Source organism: Oryzias melastigma, linkage group LG18 (assembly GCF_002922805.2).
Source record: "Oryzias melastigma strain HK-1 linkage group LG18, ASM292280v2, whole genome shotgun sequence".
Classification (NCBI taxonomy): domain Eukaryota; kingdom Metazoa; phylum Chordata; class Actinopteri; order Beloniformes; family Adrianichthyidae; genus Oryzias; species Oryzias melastigma.
In genome coordinates this window covers 14181050-14200949 of record NC_050529.1, presented here as the reverse complement: position 1 = coordinate 14200949, position 19900 = coordinate 14181050, and the positions used below count along the sequence as shown (strand labels likewise).

At 39.8% G+C, this 19900-nt stretch overlaps 1 protein-coding gene across 2 annotated transcripts; it reads left to right on the top strand.

Annotated features, from left to right (window-relative positions):
- Nucleotides 1-7: 7 nt before the first annotated feature.
- hdlbpb (high density lipoprotein binding protein b) lies at nt 8-19599 on the top strand. Of its 2 annotated transcripts, none has more exons than XM_024288024.2 (28): nt 8-141; nt 3261-3341; nt 5301-5402; nt 5506-5657; nt 5876-6091; nt 6394-6600; nt 7117-7332; nt 7441-7647; nt 7740-7847; nt 8333-8437; nt 9253-9331; nt 9478-9617; nt 9708-9812; nt 9898-10011; nt 10080-10166; nt 10239-10370; nt 11942-12160; nt 12238-12459; nt 12530-12748; nt 13194-13335; nt 14019-14146; nt 14217-14321; nt 14469-14603; nt 16153-16296; nt 16393-16572; nt 16637-16753; nt 16821-16976; nt 18613-19599. In XM_024288024.2, the coding sequence occupies exons 3-28, from the start codon at nt 5327-5329 to the stop codon at nt 18703-18705; spliced, it is 3804 nt and encodes a 1267-aa protein (XP_024143792.1). In that variant the 5' UTR covers nt 8-141; nt 3261-3341; nt 5301-5326; the 3' UTR covers nt 18706-19599. The 2 variants fall into 2 exon arrangements, with proteins under 2 accessions (XP_024143792.1, XP_024143793.1); XM_024288025.2 differs by lacking the exon at nt 8-141 and adding an exon at nt 252-688.
- The last annotated feature ends 301 nt before the right edge of the window (nt 19600-19900 follow it).

Genomic DNA, 19900 nt, shown 5'->3' with positions numbered 1-19900 from the left:
CATTTGATTTTATATAGTCGGCGGCCGCAGCTCGCACGTGTACCACTCCGCCGGCAAAGGAAATGCTCCTAGACCAATCACATTTGTGTTTACACCGTCACCTGTCAAACACACACCCTCTGCTACATTTCTCTCTGAAAGGTATGGTTATTGTATTTATTCCAATATTTCATTTTAAATATGATTTTTTTTGTAGAGTAGAATTCCGGGAAGCGTACAAATAGGTTAGCTTATTTAGAGGGTAGCAGGCAGGGACAGAGAGGTTAGCGCCCCCAAAGCTAGCGAGTTCGCGCAGGGTTATCCATCCCCGCTAAGGCTGGCTTTTTAGCCGATTATCTGGACGTACTTGCGCCTAATCATCTCTCGCTGAGGTCGGAGCACAGCAAGGCGGTTAGCCCCGCGCGGAACCAAGCTAGCGAATGCCGGAGGGGCGCGTGCTTGCCGCCGTTAGCGGAGGTTAGTGTAGCAATGAAAGCTAACGGGATCATCCATGCAGAGCATCATCAAGCTAGCAACGAGGAGCGCACGTTCACGGAGACGGAGGAGCTGCTCGCGCGGTCGCTTAGAGCCTCCCAGGATTAATGCGAGCGCCCGTGGCTCTAACTAACCCTTCTGCGGAGAATTCACAACATGGAAGGAAGGATGGAGACGAGCATTTAACCGCTTTACATTCATTCAGCATCGCTACGTTAGTGAAGGATTGAGTATAAGATTCAATTCAAATAAAAGCCATTGCGGATGGATTATGTAGAACATGGTTTTTCATAAATAAATACAGGTTCTAAAATATGATAAATAGGCCAAACACAGCTGATTTGTATAAAAACGAGGAGCTATAATAAAAAAAATCTCTGATAAAGCACCTAAAATTGTGTTTTTAACATGTTCTTGTGGCATTTTCTCATTATTTTAAAGAAAATTAAGCTCAAATGTGCATTTCCTAATATTTATTTGAATCTGGAGCGATTATTATAAAATGGACCCATTAGAGCAAACTAATTCTTACCATTTTTGACGATTCTAGGTCCATAGAAAAATGGAACGGACCAGTTAGGTTAGAGCTACTGATGAAATCCAATGATTGGCGGAAGGTATTATGACAGCACCAAGCATCTGGCCAGCACTTTTCTCAATTCAAGATGCAAGCCGAAAGTTTTGTCGTTTTTTCGGCTGTATTCTTATTTGTCTCCCACAATCTCCTTGAAAAGAATATTCAAATCTTTGCATTCAGTATTCCCGCTTCAGTCGCGGAGGTTAGGGACTGGAGACACGCCAAATCCACAAATACGGAGAAATTCTTCAGGTGCGCCGATGACCGATAGTCCAACACTCAATGGAAACGCTCACCTGAATTGCCTGGACTATTCTAAACCGGCCAGGAGCGGACTGCTCACTAGAAACAAGGCAATAGATCTATGGAACCTGCTCCAAAACTGTATGGGTGGATAGCTCCGATATCGCTTGCCTTTTTTTTTTTTTTTTTGCAGCTGTAATGCTAAGTTGGGGTTATGAGACGCTTACTTGAAAGCATGTCAACAGAGAGCTCTCAGAAACTTTGAAGTGAATTTCTGATGAACTCGTGCCGCTGCTCTTCAGAAACTATGTCTTTGAAAGAGGTGGACCTGGCTGCATCTGGAAGCAGAAATTCCAGAAGTTATTGAAACACATTAAAAATGAGGCACAAACTGCAATTATTTTATTCCTTTCAATTATGATATTAACAAAAGTGTTCGGATTGGTAAAACTGTTGAGACTTTTACACCCATATTTCCTTTTTTTTGACTACCATAACTTCTCTGGTTCCAGCTAATGATGTGGAAGCACCATTTTGTCTGCAGCCAGGTCTAGAAAAGATTTTTGATTTCGACTAAGAATGGCATAATCAAGATAAAAAATCACTTTTAAATAAATCAAAATACTATCAGAGTGGGTCTTTGAGCACAAATGAGTTGAAAAAAATGAGAGAAAACTCTAAATCAATTCAATTACAATTCATGAGTTCAGAATTTGATTTACATTTTGACTCAAAATATAATATAAAATATAGATAAATATCAATACATTTGCTTTATTTTCATCCTAAATCAAAAATCTGGAGGGTATGAAAGTAGGTATCCTAATAATAAACAGGGAAAATTGAAGTTTTTCTAATAAAATTCTGAATTCTTCACATAAATATATAAATAGAAATTGTGTTTTTTTCCCCTCAAAACATAAAAAAATGCTTTAAAGGGAGGATCAATATGTTGATTGCTAGAAAATATATTGTGTTTTATAAATAAAACATTTGCTTTTTAAAATTTGTTTTAGCTTTAAATCATTTTTTTCTTTTAAATGTGGCAATGCCATTAGCTGTAATCCATTTTATTTTCTGCACATGTACAAAGCCATATTTTATTTTGTACTTTACTTTTTGGTTGTGTGTTCTGACACTCTTCTGATGTGTCAAATGACTTAAGTAGTTTAAGAATAAACCCAAAGGTGTCACATAGTTTATTAGAAAGCAGCGTGTCCGTGTTTTTGCCCCGGTTTGGCACCTAAAAGATCTGCTGTCCGCCTGAAGAATGAAAGAAAGCTCCACTTGGAAACTTGCAGGTCAAACGATCGGCTGCTAACCGGATCGGATGTCTCACTGGATCCAAGAATCTGTGAGTCCGTCCAGGAAAAAGGGAGCTAGTTTGTTATGTCTTTGACAATTGGTTTGATGCATCCGTCCTCTTAAAGACTTCCTCTCATTTCCTAATTAGCTTTAATGACTTCTGCTTTTATTTCGTCCGTGAGAGCGTTCGCTCTTCTTCTTGCACCACAACAAGGCTTGAACTCAAAACTATGAAATCTGGAAGCTGTTAGATGGAGGAATCGGCATGTCACGGCTGGGCCTCGAGGATGTGAGAGTTGTTTTGTCTTTGCTGCATGTCCGCCGTCTGAGTTTAGGTGACAGATGCAGGAGTGGAGCCGTTCAGGAGCAGCAAAGCATCGCTAATGCAGATGAGACACGTGGAGATGCTCCTGCAGTGAAATGAAAGCCGACAGCCCTCTGGGTTACAAATGTTCCATCAATAATTAGTTTGAGAGTAAACTCTTGTTGGAAAAGTTCCGTTGTAAGCACTTTTTTTTTTTTTTTGTTCTTAGGAATAAATGGAGTCACTGTATTTTGATTATGTTTTTTATTTAAATCCAATCAGTGAACTTTCCACTGATCTGTGAGTGTTTCCAGTCTTCTGTGGCTCTCAGCTTCATCCTCTTCTTTTGTCCTCCAGGAGCTGAAACACACACTCACACTGAAGCGTCTAAGGTAGCGACTAACTGGACGGACTCTCTGGCAATCGACCCTTTTGCAGGTACGTTGATGCAAATCCATGAGGCCTTTTCTGTCCAGGTTCATGACTTCTTTCATGGGTGTTTTGATGCATATTTCACTGAGTTTTCAGGTTTATTTTGTTCTGTTTTCAAAAGTTAACCTGTACATTACTTGTCGGAGGAATATAGAAGCATCTGCTTTCAATACAAATGTTTTTTATTCAGATTTTTTGAGTTTTTTGTGATAAGAACTACAAAATCAAAGAACTACAAACCTCATCTGCTCATGAAAACTATAAGATGGGATTAAAAGTTGAAAAGACAGAATGTGTCCGTGTCATAGACGTGATCTGTTTAGTTTATGTGTCCGTTATGATATCCACAAACATTACAGAGCAAAACGCTGGAAAAGTATTTACTATCAATTTTTATATATTTTTTTTCTAATTGATTCTAACGTTTCATTGTAATTTTTGAGTTTTCAATATATTTTTTTGTTCTGTTTTTCAATATATTTTTTGGTTTGTTTTTTTAGATAATTTTAAAAGGATTTTTGAGATATTTTTTTTGTTATTCCATATATTTAAAAAGCTATTTTTAAGATATTATTTTGGATAATTTTTAATGATTTTCAAGATATACATTTTTTGTTTTTTTAAAGTTATTTTTTAAAGGAATTTTGCAATATATATTTTTTTGTTTTTCAAGAAAAAAAGTTTTTGGGGATATTTTTTTCTAATTTGAGATACTTTTTTTCTAACTTTTTGATCATTTTTGAGATATGTTTTTGTTTTTAGTTACATTTATTTTAGGTAATTTTTGAAAATTATTTTTATTATCATTTTTCCTGTTTTTACAGATATTTTAAAAATGACTTTCAAGGTTTTTTTTGTTTTTCTATGTATTTGTTTTACAGGATTTTTGAGATAATTCGATCTTTTTAAGATAATTAAGATACATTTTGAGAATTTTTTGTTTTTGAGTTTTTCTGCATAATTTATTTCTAATTTGACATACTTTTTGATACTTTTTTAAAAATATATTTTGATATATTTTTTCTTGTTTTTTGATATCGTGATATTATGGATTTTTGTTTCGTTTTTTTCCTTTTTTTTTTACTTTAATGGGTAATTGTGATGTTTTGGGGAATTATTTGTGTCGAACTACTGATAAATTGATATCATTTGTCTGGGATGTTTTTGTGTACTTTATTGTCGGTCCCTACCTGCCTCTACAGGGTCACAAGCATTAACATCAAGGCAGATCTCAAAGCTCAGAACCAGCGGATCATTTTAATCCAAAAACTAACTGTAACTCCTTTTCTGCATCACCACAAGCAAAAAAAAGTTCATACTGATAAATATTTAATATTTTCCCAACCTTTTGCTTTGTACCGTTTGTAGATCTTTAAAAAAAAAATACAAAAAACACAAGAAATTAGTACAAAAACACCTTTTTTTGTTTTGAATACAAAACGTTTCCACAGAGGAATTTGTTTAGCAAAAATAATGACTTTTTCATTAAAAAAATCCCTCCAAAAATAGTTTTGCAGTTCGCAGCCACACATTTGCAATACGACACTCAGTCACAAGACTTTTGCGTTCACTAAACCAGCTCCTTCTCACTCAGCACTTCCACAGATCTGCCGTTTCCTCTCTTAACTTTCCATCTTTCACCTCCTCGGGGGAGAACTTGCCGGACCTCCTGATCACAAGCGCATCAGCCGCAGTTGTTTTGAGCCCTGGACGCGCTCTCGATGTGTGACTCGTGATCCTGCCGTCTCTGAGGTTTTGAGGTGTTTGTTAGAGGCTTTAATTAGGGGTGGGGGTGCCTCTCAGGTGTAACTCACTGCACCCATGCGGCTTCGCGAAGCTGCAGGGGGTGGGGGTGTAGAGAGCAATCCAAGAAAAGTACACTTAGTGTTCAGTAGAAGGAAGGACCACACTTACACGGTTTTGTTTTGCTGACCTGGTTCTGCTTCACTCATGTGTCTGTTTCAGTGGATTAGTGGAATAAGTCTTGAACCATGAGCTCAGTGGCTGTGTTGACCCCGGAGAGCTTTGCGGAGCATCGCAGTGGTCTTAAGGACCAGGAAATAACAGGTAACTTCAGATAAAATCGCTACCAGACATTACTGTCTTTTTCTTAAAAATTCTCACGTGCATGCTGTTTTTTTTTGCTTTTTTTGTGGCTCTGTCGGGCTAGGCTGCGTCCCTGAAGATGAGGCCTACATCCCCACCTACCTGGAGGCCTTCCCCCCGCTGCCGGAGAAAGGCACACCGGGGGAGAAGACCGGGGAGCCGGCTTCAGCGTGGGGAAGCAAGATCAGACCCATCAAAGCCTCAGTTATCACACAGGTCAGACACTCTGATGAAAGTCGCGTTTTTAACATGTTCTTGTGGCATTTTTCTGATGATGGAGCTTAATTGATTTATTTAAATCCCAGTCAATCAGGAGCAGACGACAAAATGCAGTTGGAAAAACTCAAAAAAGATGATTTTCCATGGAAGGAGGACTTTATACTAACAGCTAAATCCGCTACCCTTCACTGTCTCGAACATCCAAACCCCTCCAGGTGTTTCATGTGCCGCTGGAGGAGCGCCGCTACAAGGACAACAGCCAGTTTGGGGAAGGAGAGGAGGCTAAGGTGTGTCTGGACATCATGCAGCGGACTGGAGCGCACATCGAGCTGTCGCTGGCGAAGGACCAAGGCTTGTCCATCATGGTTACCGGAAAACTGGATTCTGTCATGAAGGCTCGCAAAGAGATCGTGGCTCGTCTGCAGACGCAGGTGAGCTGTGGATTCTGAGTGTGGAACAGTGACTTTTGGTAAAACTTTTTAGAAAACACATTTCAATGAGAATACTTTATTGTGGTGTTTGGGTTATATTTAGACATAAACACATCTTATTGCTTCTGTTTGACCTTAAGTTTGATCTATAAATATCAATGCTTTTATGTGAACAATATCTTACTAGGCTGAATTCTGATGAAGGAATTTGTAAAAGACATTACAGAGAAGATCTAACATGTATTTTTAGGGTTTTCATCATGCAGACTTAATGCCCTCAACGCGTTCCTCTTTTCTTTCAGGCGTCAGCCACGGTTGCCATTCCTAAAGAGCACCATCGATTTGTCATCGGTAAGAACGGCGAGAAGCTGCAGGAGCTTGAGCTGAAGACCGCCACCAAGATCGCTATTCCACGACCCGAGGACCCGAGCACCAGCATCCGCATCACAGGCACCAAGGAGGGCATCGAGAAGGCTCGCCATGAGATCCTGCTGATCTCTGCTGAGCAGGTCAGTCGGAGCAGATTCAACCAACTCTGAGTGAAACATAAAGGTGTCATCAGCATAGAATGGTAGAAGAGTCTAATACTTTACAACGGGGGGGGGTCACGGGCCAGGATAGACATTTTATGAACTCATAAAAAAGGAAATTGTTAAAACTTCTAAAATGTAACTTTTTAGCAAAAATATGAATAATAAAAACAGAAGAATAAATCAACTTAAACCTTAAATAACCTTTAATATTTGACTCTTATAATAATATTTTATGGAGATTCAGATTAAAAATCAGACGATGAGATTATCTAGATTTTTGTCCTCATTTTGTCTCATAGTTGAGGTATACCTATGATGACATTTACAGGCCTCTTTTTAACTGAATAACATTTTTTTTCCTTGATTAGAACAGTTTAATTCCAAGTAACTAAATATTCCCCCCCAAAATCTCCTTCATTATCTCTCATCGTACACTGTGGAGTTACACTAAGTTTGAGGAAACTCTCGAGCTCCTTCCCTCCTCGTCCACAGGACAAGCGTGCCGTGGAGCGTCTGTCCCTGGAGAAGGCCTTCCATCCCTTCATCGCAGGCGCCCACAACAGGCTGGTGCAGGAGCTGAGCCAGGAGACGGGCGCCCGCATCAGCATCCCGCCGCCGAGCTTGCCGAAGGACGAGATCGTCATCACAGGAGAGAAGGAGGCCGTGGCGCTGGCGGTCAACCGCATCCGCGCCATCTATGAAGACAAGGTGAACATTTTTATTGAAATATTGATCGCACAGTTTAATTAAAAACTTCTTTATCTCCTGCTACCTTTTTCCTCACCAAGTAACTCCAGTTATTTGCCTGTCTAACAGAAGAGGAAGACCACGACCATCTCTGTGGAAGTGAAGAAGTCTCAGCACAAGTACATCATCGGTCCAAAAGGCAACACGCTGCAGGAGATCCTGGAAGCCACTGGAGTGTCGGTGGAAATGCCTCCGCTGGATTCCAGCTCAGAAACCATCATCCTAAGAGGGGAGCCCGACAAACTGGGACCCGCGCTCACCCAGGTCTATGCTAAGGTCAGCTGAGAGTGAAGTTAATACAAGGCAAAGTTTACTTCATAGTAATAGTAGATCTGGGATAAAAACCGTGTGAGTATTTTGATCTGCAGGCAAAGAGTGTAATGGTGGTGGAGGTGAGCGCCCCCGCGTGGTTACATCGCTTCATCATCGGCAAAAAAGGGCAGAATATCGGGCGGATCACGCAGCAGCTGCCACGAGTAAGGAGACTGTGATGATGTCCTGAAGGAGTAAAGTCATCTGAAATGAAAACAGAGAAAGTCCCGCTCCTTTTGTAAAAAGTCCTCCAAATGGTCTTTTCAGTAAGATTATGCCGCTTTTAGTCAAAATTAAAAATCCTTTTCATTAGAAATTCACCTGTGAGTTGTAGGTGGGACTATTGGGTCAGAGCAACCCCGCCCCTCTTTCCCTCCCTGAGAGCTCAGAGCAGGAAGCTTTCACGATCTTTTTCAAACTGCTTTTTTTTCATCTGCACCTGATTCACAGCGATTTAAATAAAGAAAAACTCAGAAATACTATTTTAACAGGAATACAATCTTTCTCCATAAGGACATGTTAAAAACACCAAAAACAAATTTTTTTATCAGTTTGTCTTTAACTAAAAACAGCTAAAAGCAGAGGATTGATCATCTTTCTAGTATTTCTGTTACCCGGATGTGTTTCAGAAGTCTTCGTTTATGTTCAGGTTCACATCGAGTTCACGGATGGAGAGGAGCGCATCAGTCTGGAGGGGCCGACAGAGGAGGTGGAGCAGGCTCAGGTCCAGATCCAGGAGATCATCAAGGACCTGGTCAGTCTACAAACAAACACTGTTTCTGTACTTCATAGGAGTCCTTCTATTTATTCTTTTGTTTATCTATTACATTTATTTTCTTATTTATTAATTAATTAACTTATCTTTTTTTATTTATTTGTTTGTTTGTTTATTACATGTATTTCATATTATTTATTTATCTATAACATTTACTAATTGACTTATTAATTAATTTGTTTACTTATTTATGTGTTTACATATTTGTTTATTAACCTATTTATTTTCTTATTTATTTATCTATTTTCTTATATATTTATTTACTTATTTATTCATTTATTTATTACATTTCATGCAGATCCCCAGATTCTGAAAGTGAATTATAAAAAGAGGTTTTACGTTAATAAAGACGTGATGATTTCACAGATAATAATTTTCCTGCAAATACTGTAACAAAAAAAGTAAATTAAACGTAATTAATTTTTTCCAGGTTTGTGATTAAGTTGTAAAAATTTGTAATCGATTCCCAGTCTTAATAAATATATAATAAAAACATTTTGAATACTATATAAAACGCTACAAAATATTGCACAAACCATCACTGACATCAGAATCACAATAAAGCAACAAAAGTAAAACAGTATTAGTGAGCAGGTCAGTTTAAACAGGTTTAAGAACCAGAAGAGAGTTGGTCATTTAATACACTTGATGATATTTGTTCCTGATGTTTTGGAGAACTTAAAAAGTAATTCTTGGTCTGCTCTGAAAGAAGAGAAAAAGTAGATCAACATGCATTCATAATTGTTTAAGCGTTCAATGGGAATTGTTTTCTGTTCCTGTTTTCCTGGATGCAGCTGGTGAGGATGGACTACACTGAAGTCATTATAGACCAGCGCTTTCACAGACACCTGATCGGCAAAAGCGGAGCCAACAGTGAGTTGCTTTGTTGATTTATTTATTTATTTATTTATTTTTTTAATGCTGAGTTTACATCTAAATTTGAAATTTGAAAAACATAGAAAGTTGGCTTCTATTGTAAGAATAGAAGAAAGTATTCCTGAGAGACACCTCTTCTTCAGTTAACCGGATCAAGGAGCAGTACAAAGTTTCCGTGAGGATCCCGCAGGACTCTGAGAGAAGCAACCTGATCCGGATCGAAGGCGACCCCAAAGGGGTGCAGCTGGCCCGGCGGGAGCTCATCGAGATGGTCCAGAGAATGGTGAGAAGTTCTTTCCTTTAGCAGATCGGATGTTCAAATCAGTGAAAGTCCCTTTTTTTATTTTAAATGTCTGTTGATTTATATGTTTAGGAAAATGAGCGCACCAAAGACCTGATCGTGGAGCAGAAATTCCATCGGACAATCATTGGACAGAAGGGAGAAAAGATTAAGGAAGTTCGGGACAAGTTTCCTGAAGTAGGACCGATTATTTTTAACTAATGATTTACAATTTATTTTATAATATTTTACGTAATTTAAGACATTTCTGATCTTTTTTTAGGTCATTATCAATTTCCCCGACCCGTCACAGAAGAGCGACATCGTCCAGCTGCGCGGGCCGAAGAACGAGGTGGAGAAATGCGCAAAGTTCCTGCAGAAGATCATCGCAGACCTGGTACGTCCTGCCGCCGCTTTCTGCTTCTTCCCCGTCTGCAGCCTCACAGCTGATCCGTCTCCTCACAGATCGAGAACAGCTTCTCGCTCTCCGTTCCCATCTTCAAGAAGTTTCATAAGAACATCATCGGGAAGGGCGGCGCCAACATCAAGAAGGTCACGCTTCTCACACTTGATAATAAAAGTGTAAAAAGTGCAAAACTTTATAGGACGTGTTTGGATCATTAGATCCGGGAGGAGACCAACACCAAGATCGACCTGCCGACGGAGAACAGCAACTCGGAGATGATCGTCATCACAGGCAAGAAGGTCAACTGTGAGGCGGCCCGAGATCGAATCCTCGCCATTCAGAGAGAGCTGGTGAGACACCGAACGCTTATTATTTGTAATGGTTTACAGGAAAACAAAAAAAACTTTTTTTATGTTTTAGTTCTAATCTGATTTGAAAGGAAGTTTTATATACAGCTCATTCTGGACACATTAAGCTGCATCCATTCGCTACTTTCTTAAAGCACAGACCGCTAAATTGCTGGCAAAGTTAGCAAAAAGCTAACGTATTTGGAAAGTTTTTTTTTATTTAAAAATAAAGGAAAATTGCATTTAAAAGAGAAAAACCAACACTTTTTGCAACACTAGTCCCCATAGTAATAATAATAATAATGCATCATCAAATGTCTGTCTAATGTTGCAAGGCTGCTGCTAATAAAGTTGTACAAATGGTGGATTTACATTTTTATTATTATACTTAGAAGATACCAGCTTTAGCAATGTTTTATTTTTTAATTTATCTGCCATACCTTAGAAGTCATCCGAATCTGAACTTGGAGACTGATTTTTTTTTTTTAAGCTTTTACTTTAACAATGTCATATTATAATGTATCCTACATGAAATCTATGGCTATGTCCGAATTCTCACCCTAATCTGTAACTAATTTAATACTATATAGTTGATGACCATCTAGTGCCCTGGATTTTAATAGCAATTTGGACACAATTCTCACTACTTTTTTTTTTCTCTAAACGCTGGATATCAATATGAATATTTTAAAACTCTTAATGTGACTCCACTGTGTTCTGATGATAAAAATGCAGATAGTTTATTTAAAAAAGTACGTTTAAACACATTTTCTTTCAAAAAAATGTTCAAACGCAATGTGTTGTGGTCTATATTTGCTAATGTAGTGAGCATTGATGCACACTAGTTTCTCGCAAAGACTTCTGGGAAATTTCTAGGGCACTTGATTTTAGAATTGTAGATTCGGACTCCGCTAGAAAATGGACAATGGAAGGAATTTGGTCATAACTTTAGTGTATCAATACAGTTTAAAGCAGCTGCATGAGAAAATATGCGAAACCTTTGGAATACTTGGTTTTATAAATATAGTTGGACTTCAAATTTTATCACTTCTGGATTGATACTTCTTTTCTCATTTCTTGGCAATTTATATGGGGTTGCTGGAGCCTATCCCAACGTTGGGTGAAGGAGGAGTACACCCTGGACAGGCCTTGGTTGGAAGTTGTTTTTTTGTTTTTGTTATTTTTAAAGTAGAATGAAGCCCAAGAAACATTTTAATATTTAGACTTTTGATTTTAATTAAAAAATCTTAAGTCGTTTAAAAATTTGAAGTAAACTAAAAATTTTAGAATTACAATTTTAAAGTAAATGATTTTATTTTTTTAAACTTTCACATTTTTTTATTTTAATATCTAGGCTTAAAAAAGGAACACAAATTTATAAATAGTAAGTAAATAAAAATATGAATGATTGAAACTAGATATGAATCAAAAGTCTTTCTGGAGGACTCAAAACTCAGCCATAGATGTATGAGGCAGCGAGGGGCGGAGCATCCTCGTCTGCTGGAAAGGCGGCCATGTTTTTTTCCAAGCTCTCTCCAGCTGTGATCCTTAGAGCTTCTCCTCTGTGGATTCAGGCCAACAACAAGGAGACGGAGGTCACCATTCCCGCTAAGCTCCACAACTCCCTGATTGGCTCCAAAGGCTGCCTCGTGCGCTCCATCATGGAGGACTGCGGCGGTGTCCACATCCACTTCCCCTCTGAGGGCTCCGGCTCAGACAAGGTCACCATCAAAGGCCCCGCCGACGAAGTGGAGAAAGCCAAGAAACAGCTGCTGCAGCTGGCGGAGGAGAAGGTCGGGCTTTAGAGGAAGTTTCAGCGGCGAGAAAAGGTAACTTTGATTGAGGTCCACTTCCTGTCTCCTCATTCCAGCAAGTGAACAACTTCACTGCGGAGCTGCAGGCCAAACCGGAGTACCACAAGTTCCTGATCGGGCGAGGCGGGGCCAACATTCGCCGCGTGCGAGACCGGACAGGAGCGCGCATCATTTTCCCGTCACCCGACGACACGGAGCAGGAGCTGATCACCATCGTGGGGAAAGAAGAGGCCGTCCGTCAGGCCCAGAGAGAGCTGGAGACGCTGGTCAAAAACCTGGTAGCTGTCCGCACGCCGCACATTTCAAACCTCTTCAGCTCTTCATTAAACACATTTTTGTATCGTCTAGGATGACGTGGTGGAGGACAGCATGGAGGTGGACGTTCGCCACCACCGCCACTTTGTGTGTCGGAGAGGTCAAGTGCTGCGGGAGCTGGCTGAGGAGTACGGCGGCGTGGCCGTCAGCTTCCCTCGTACCGGCGCCAACAGCCAGAAGGTCACCCTGAAGGGAGCCAAGGACTGTGTGGACGCAGCCAAGAAACGCATTCAGGAGATCATAGAGGACCTGGTAAGTACGGTGGCCCTGAAGTGCAAATCACACCAACTCAGAGCAAAAACACTTGAGGTCCTAAAACTCTGTTTTTGTTTACTTTTGAATTAAACTCTGTATTTTTAATCTGCTACTTGTTTGCTTATTTGGTATTATTTAATCAGCACAACCTCTCCTATGTAACGCTACCTTTATTGTAGTTCACATGAATTCATGAATTGACATGAATTAATGCAAAAACAGACAATTCATTCTGGAAAATTGGGATTCATTTTGCTGTGGAAGCCCCAAAAATGTTTAACAAACTGTTTTTACAACAGAACGAAAGTTTTAGGTGTAATTTTGTAAAAACAATAATAAAACGTAGTTAACAAAATACAAGAACACTTTGACTCAGACTCGGTGCTTTTATCCCTGAAATAACTTGTGTTGTCTTCTTTCTTGCTCCCTTGTTCTGGATCAGGAGTCCCAGGTGAGTGTGGAGGTGGCCATCCCTCAGCGCTACCACCGCGCCGTCATGGGGCCCAAAGGCTGCCGCATCCAGCACATCACCCGAGAGCACGAGGTCCAGATCAAGTTCCCCGAGAGAGACGACAGCGCTGCAGGTTAGAAACACAACAAGTGTGCTTGTAGCAGAACAAGGACTTCAGATAACGGAGCAAAGCAGACTTTTTACTGATGGTCTGAAGCACTTACGTACAGATTCAAATTTGAATGAAAAAAAAAACTAAAAAATGCAATTGTAAGCTTATTTTTTATTCATAAATGTCCTCCAATTCACTACTTTTTTACCATTTGACGTCACTCATTTGCAGAAATAAATAACTAATAAATATGAACATTTTACAAAGACTAAATATGAAACCAGTGTGATATGATGATAAAAACTTTAAACATTTATTTTAAAAATAAATAATGGGTAGATGGAAGAAAGGAGGAAAGGATGGAATGAGGAAAGGAATAAAAAAATAAGGAAGGAAGGAGTGAGGGAGGAAAGGAAGGATAGATTGAGTGAAGAAAGGAAAGAAAGGATGTTCGGATGGATGGACGTTTATTTCAAATGACAAAAATCGATCAAACGCAATGCATCATGGTTTATATTCGCCAATCTAGTGAGCATCGATGCTCAGTTTAGTAGAGACTTCTGGGAAATATCTTTATGTATTTGTAGATTCAGACTCCTCCTAAAATGGCGAACGCTCTAATTAGTGCGCTAACCATGACAGGTTTATGGATATTTAGTCATTTTTTTCAGGAAGTAAAAGTATTTTTTTAATCTGACTCACAGGTCAGGAAGCTTTGGGGCAGGAGAACGGAGACGCCAGTCTGGAAAGCGAGTTTGTTCCCCGCAGATGTGACATCATCACCATATCTGGACGGGCAGAGAAGTGTGAATTGGCTAAAGCGGCTCTGCTGGTAGGAACCTCACTTCACTGCAAACAGGATACTGAGGAAAACGTGCTCCTCACTCTCTTCTCCTCTTCAGGCGCTGGTGCCCATAACGGAGGACGTGGAAGTGTCCTACGAGCTTCACCGCTACATCATCGGACAGAAAGGCAGCGGGATCCGGAAGATGATGGAAGAGTATGAGGTTTGTTTCACGCTAAAGTTCTGCTTCAAATATGAGGTGTTTGGGAGTGAATGACATCACAGAATCTCAACTTTTCTGATAGGAAATAATAAAGCTAATAGTGGTGAGTAGACCTGAAATACTTAAAATGTGGGTTTGGGTGTGCAGGTGAACATCTGGGTGCCGCAGCCTGAGAAGCAGCTGGACATCATCAAGGTCACGGGCCTCGCCGCCAACATGGAGCGGGCCAAACAGGGTCTGCTGGAGAGGGTGAAGGAGCTGCAGGCCGAGCAGGAGGACCGGGTAAAACCAGCACAACAGCACCGACCCACGCTTAGGTTTTAGTTTATAGAACTACATTTTATTATTTAAAATATCTTGTTTGTAAGTGGATTATCTATTTCTTATGACAGTGTTAGGACCAGATTATAAACAAAAGAAAATATTTTGTTATTACGACTTCAAGATCGTAAATTTACAAGAAAAATGTACTGTTAAATTACAAGAATAAAGTCACATTTACGAGTCATGGGCTTAATTTATGACTTTTTTTCTCATAAATTAACATTTTCTAAAGTTGTAAAATTATTACCTTAAATGTCTTAAATTTACAACTTTATAACATGTAAATTTACAAGAAAAAAGAAATACATTTAAATGAAAAAAGTTATAAATTGAAGAGAAAAAGACAAATTTACGAGAAAAAAGTTATAAATTTAAGAGACAAATGTAAGGAATGCATGTGAAATAGTTATACATTCATGAGAAAAAAAGTCATAACTTTATGTGAAAAAAGTTAAAACTTTATGTCAAAAAAAGTCATACATTTGTTGTCTGTTTATGAAAACTGTGCCTGAAGATGAAACACATGGATCATTTCCTAATGCTTTATTTAAAAAACAAATACATTCCGAACCTTTTAGTGACACAAAATCAAATTATTATTAGCATAAGAACATTGAAAAAATGCTCTTAATGTCACAAATCCATAGCTTGTAAATTTCCAAGTTTTTTTTCTTGTAAATTTAGGAATTTAATCTCATAATATTACAGGTTTTTTACTTTTGTGGTCATAATCACGTAAATTTACAAGATTTAAAGTCAAATTTTTATGTGTTTTTTTTGTTGGCTCTAATACTCTATTGTAGTTTCTAAAAGAGATTTTTTCATTTTATTTTCTTTTATTAATTATAGAAGTTTCCTTAAATACCTGGAAAGAATTTAATATAGAGTGATTTAAAGTCGCACTTGTTTGTGTTTTGAAAGTATTTGTGAAAGTGGTATCTTTTTTTCTCACTGCAAACTATTATGATTATTTTAGTCAAAATTTAGAAAACTGCGGTTTTCAAGGACATAGTTTCTGCAGTACATCAAAAAGTCACTTCTGAATTGTGAGTAGGACCAATGACATGAAGCAACCCCGCTCCCCTTCCCCTCCCAGTTGCTGAGAGCTCTTTGTTTACATGGTTTTCCGCCCCTCACAACCCCAACCTAACATGGCTGGCGCAACAAGAATGTCGAGCAATAAAATCAAAAAAATGCTGTTTGAAAAAGCTTGTAGCTGTGACGTAAAAGCTACATCGCCCATTGCATCTTCTACGTCACAAATACAATCTTTTTCAAGCAGCTTTTTTTTCGTCTGCTCCTGATTCACAGCAGTTTGAATAAAGAAATACTCAGAAATTCAATTTTAAGATAATTGTTTTTATATATTTCCTCCATCATTAGAAAAATGCCACAAGGACATGTTAAAAAGACCATTTTCATTGTCTGTAAGGATGATTTTATTTAGCTTGTGGTGTGTTGACGTGACAGAGTGAGAGTGATTTTGTATTTCCCTGTTTTATCTCAGGCTCTGCGTAGCTTCAAGGTCACCATGTCCGTAGATCCTAAGTTTCATCCCAAGATCATCGGTCGCAAAGGAGCCGTCATCTCCCAGATCAGAAAGGACCACGACGTTAGCATCCAGTTCCCTGATAAAGGAGACGAGCAGCAGGTGGCCGACTTTGAAGATTTTTTTGTGGGAGAAGCAGGATTTGGTTTTATTTTTAATGTAACTTTTTTTTTTATCTGGTTACAATCTGGTTGCCAGGACCTGATCGTCATTTCGGGGTACGAGCGTAACGTGGAGGAGGCGCGCCAGGCGATCCAGCAGCTGGTGGCCGAGTTGCAGGAGATGGTGAGCCAGGACATCCATCTGGACCCGAGGACCCACGCTCGCATCATTGGCGCCCGGGGGAAGGCCATCCGCAAGCTGATGGAGGAGTTCAAGGTGAGACAGAAGGAACAAACGAGAACGCCAAAGCTTAGATTGATGTTCGCTCTCGTCTGTCCAGGTTGACATCCGGTTCCCCCAGCCGGGTTCCGACGAGCCCGACAGAGTGACGGTGACGGGTCTTCCGGACACCGTTGGCTCCGCTATCGACCACCTGCTCAACCTGGAGGAGGAATACGTGAGTTCACCTTTGAGTTCTTAAGTTCTCTCTCTGTGCAGATGTTGACGACACATTTGGTCCTCAGATGCTCAGCGTGACGGAGACGGAGACCTTAGCGGCGTACATGAAGCCTCCGTCTCGCTACGGAGGGGGCGGGGGGATCGGGATGGACGACAGTAGCGGAGGTCCGGCTAAGGGCTTTGTGGTGCGGGACGCTCCCTGGAACGCAGCCGGGAACAAGGTGGGAGACCGTTTAAAGGGCCCATACCATGATTTTCTTTCAGAGTAACTATATCCATATATATGATCATAGATGACATTTGAAAATCTAATTATTCATGAAATACGAGTTATTTTTATGAACTCTTTTCACACCCGGAAGTAAAACAACCCAGTTTTCACCGATTTTCCCTCCTTGAGGGTGCTGCCCATTTCATGACGTCATGCTGGAGCCGTCCTTGTCAGCGTCACCCACAAAAATAGCATAAATTTTTAAAAAAAGTTGATGTACATACTGTGTAGCCTGGGCGTTTATCTCAAAAATTGGCACAGATAAAATGGTGATGTCTAATAGGTTCATTTTGCAGTGAAATTCAGTCAGAAAATGTAGACGACACCAGTAGAACTTTTCAGAATTTATTGAAATGATGAGAACATTGTTTTGATTAGCGCTGGCTGTGAACATTTATATTCTCTTGAAAGGATCATCAATCTATGTAACAAAAATTCTTTTCGCTTTAATGCTGATCACTTTCCTGGAGACATGCGCTCCTTTCTGGCTTTGCTCAATAATCCATGTTCAAACTAAGGCTCCCAATTCGTCACTTATGTTTTCCATCATGAAATAGTTTTCTCCCTTTCTTCTGCTTCTACTAGAAAATAGTCTGCTCCATTTCTCCACTAGTAAATAGTTGGCTCCCTTTTTTCAACCAAGAAATAATCTTTATCCCTCTCTGCACCAGGAAATAGTCTACTCCCTCTCTCCACCAGGAAATAGTCTGCTCGTTTTTTGCTTGCTTCCACTGGGAAAAAGTCTGCTCCCTCTGTCCACCAGGAATAAGTCTACTTCCATTCTCCACCAGGAAGTAGTGTTCTCCCTTTCTCCACCAGGAAATAACCTGCTCCCTTTCTCTTGCTTCCACTGGCAAAGTAGTCATGCTCCCTTTCTTCACCAGGAAGTAGTCTGCTCTCTTTCTCCAGCTTCCATCAAGAAGTAGTCATGCTCCCTTACTCCACCAGTACTGTATATGGTCTTCTCCCTCTCTCCACCAGGAAATAGTCTGCTCCCTTCCTACCCCAGGAAATAGTCTGCTCATTTTCTCTTGTTTCCACTAGGAAGTAGTCTTCTCCCTTTCTCCACCAATAGTCTGCTCCCTTTCTCATGCTTCCACTGGAAAGTAGTCTGCTCCGTTTTCTACACCAGGGATTAGTCTGGTCCCTTACTCTTGTTCTCTCCGGGAAATAGACGTCTCCCTTCTCCACCAGGAAATAGTCTTCCCCCTTTCTGCTCCCGTCTCCCCAGTATCCCCCGTCTGCTTGCGCTATTCTCGAGTATGTTTAACAAATAAGGTTTAAAACTTTTTTTTTGTTTTAATCAGACATTAACTTTACAGCTTCGTACAGACGATCCGTAAATACATCGTCTGATATTAAACCAATTCATGACCTAAAAGAAAAGATTGGGGACCACTGCTATTGAATTGTCCTGAAGTCTCTGCTAAAAAAACAGTGTGAATCCATGCTAAGTAATTTGCTAAATATAGACCACAATGCATTGCGTTTGCGTGAAAAATGTATGTATTTTAAAAAATGTATTAAAATATTTGTTACATTATGACCTAAGTTTTCATCACTAGACGATGTTTTTGTTCCTCCAGGCTCCTGATGTGAGCAGTGCCGAGGATTTCCCCACTTTCGGGACTAGCGTAGCCCCAAAGCAGACGTCCGCCTGGGGTCCAAAGAAGTTCTGAAGCTCTTCACGAGAAGAAAAAAACAAACAAAAAAACAACCTTCTGTAAATGGGACAGAAATCTTGAATCAAATTGCTGCTCGCCTCTCCCCGCCCCTCCCGTCTCTTTAGCGTCCGTTTCGTCTCTTTTCAGTTCCGCTCTCCTACAACCAGCCACCGTGAATTCTGGGAGAACTGCCCCTCCTCCCTACTGTCCTTTATCTGTCCTCTCTTCCTGTCGCAATGGTTCTGCTTACGCCTCGTGGTCGCACCACCGGTTCTGTTCCTGAAAGCCCGTCTCTAGCCCTTTGATAGGAAGCGTTTTCATTGATCCGACTGATGACTCGGGGAAGTGAGCGGCGGGCGTGGGTCGGCGGTACGTTTTTCACTTGCCTTCAGCAGGTGAAGGTTCGCTCACCCTGAACCTCGTTTTGAATTTACTTCAGAGCTGGAGGCAAAAGCAGCTGCTGTTAACAGAAGAAGAAAAACTTCTTTAATGACTTTTATTTATTAATTTATAGGAAGGATTTGCTTTCTCTGACCTCAGATCTGCTGGCGTTACCTTTGTTTTTGATTCATGTCGACTCAAGCCGTTCTGTGATGGAAGTTGTTTGGTTTATTTATTGAAAAAGGAGATACTTCCTTTCTTTTTTTAAAAAAACAACCTACTGTGATCATCTGTTTTTATAAAAGCACTCACTGTAGCTTGCAACTTTATGTACGAGCGTGAATGGTGCGCATCGGGCTTTGAACCTGTTCCATCCTCTGTACAAAAAACTTTTCACTATTTTTTTAAACTTTGTGGGACCTTCTTTTGTTGTTGGTTTCTGAACTGTTTGAAAGCGAGTTAAGAATGTGTGTGTGTGTGTGTTGAAGTTGAAGATGTATATTTGAATGAAGCTCAACCAAACTTTTACCTCTTTTGTCCGTTTGTGTCTCTTCTGTCAGTCGCTCTCAGCCGCACCAACAGATTATAAACGTGCTGCTAACCATCATTCCACCTTAAAGATGCTCGCAGTCGTCCTTTAATTACTATGGAGTCACATCAGCTTTAAAAAAAAAAAAAGGAAACAAAAAATCAGAATTAGAAAAATTTTGTAAACTTTTTTCTGCTAATCTTGTAAATTTACAAAATAAAAATCAAAATTTTATGAAAATAAAAGTTGAAAATTTTCACAAAAAATATATTTACAACTTTTATCTTGTAACATTACTTT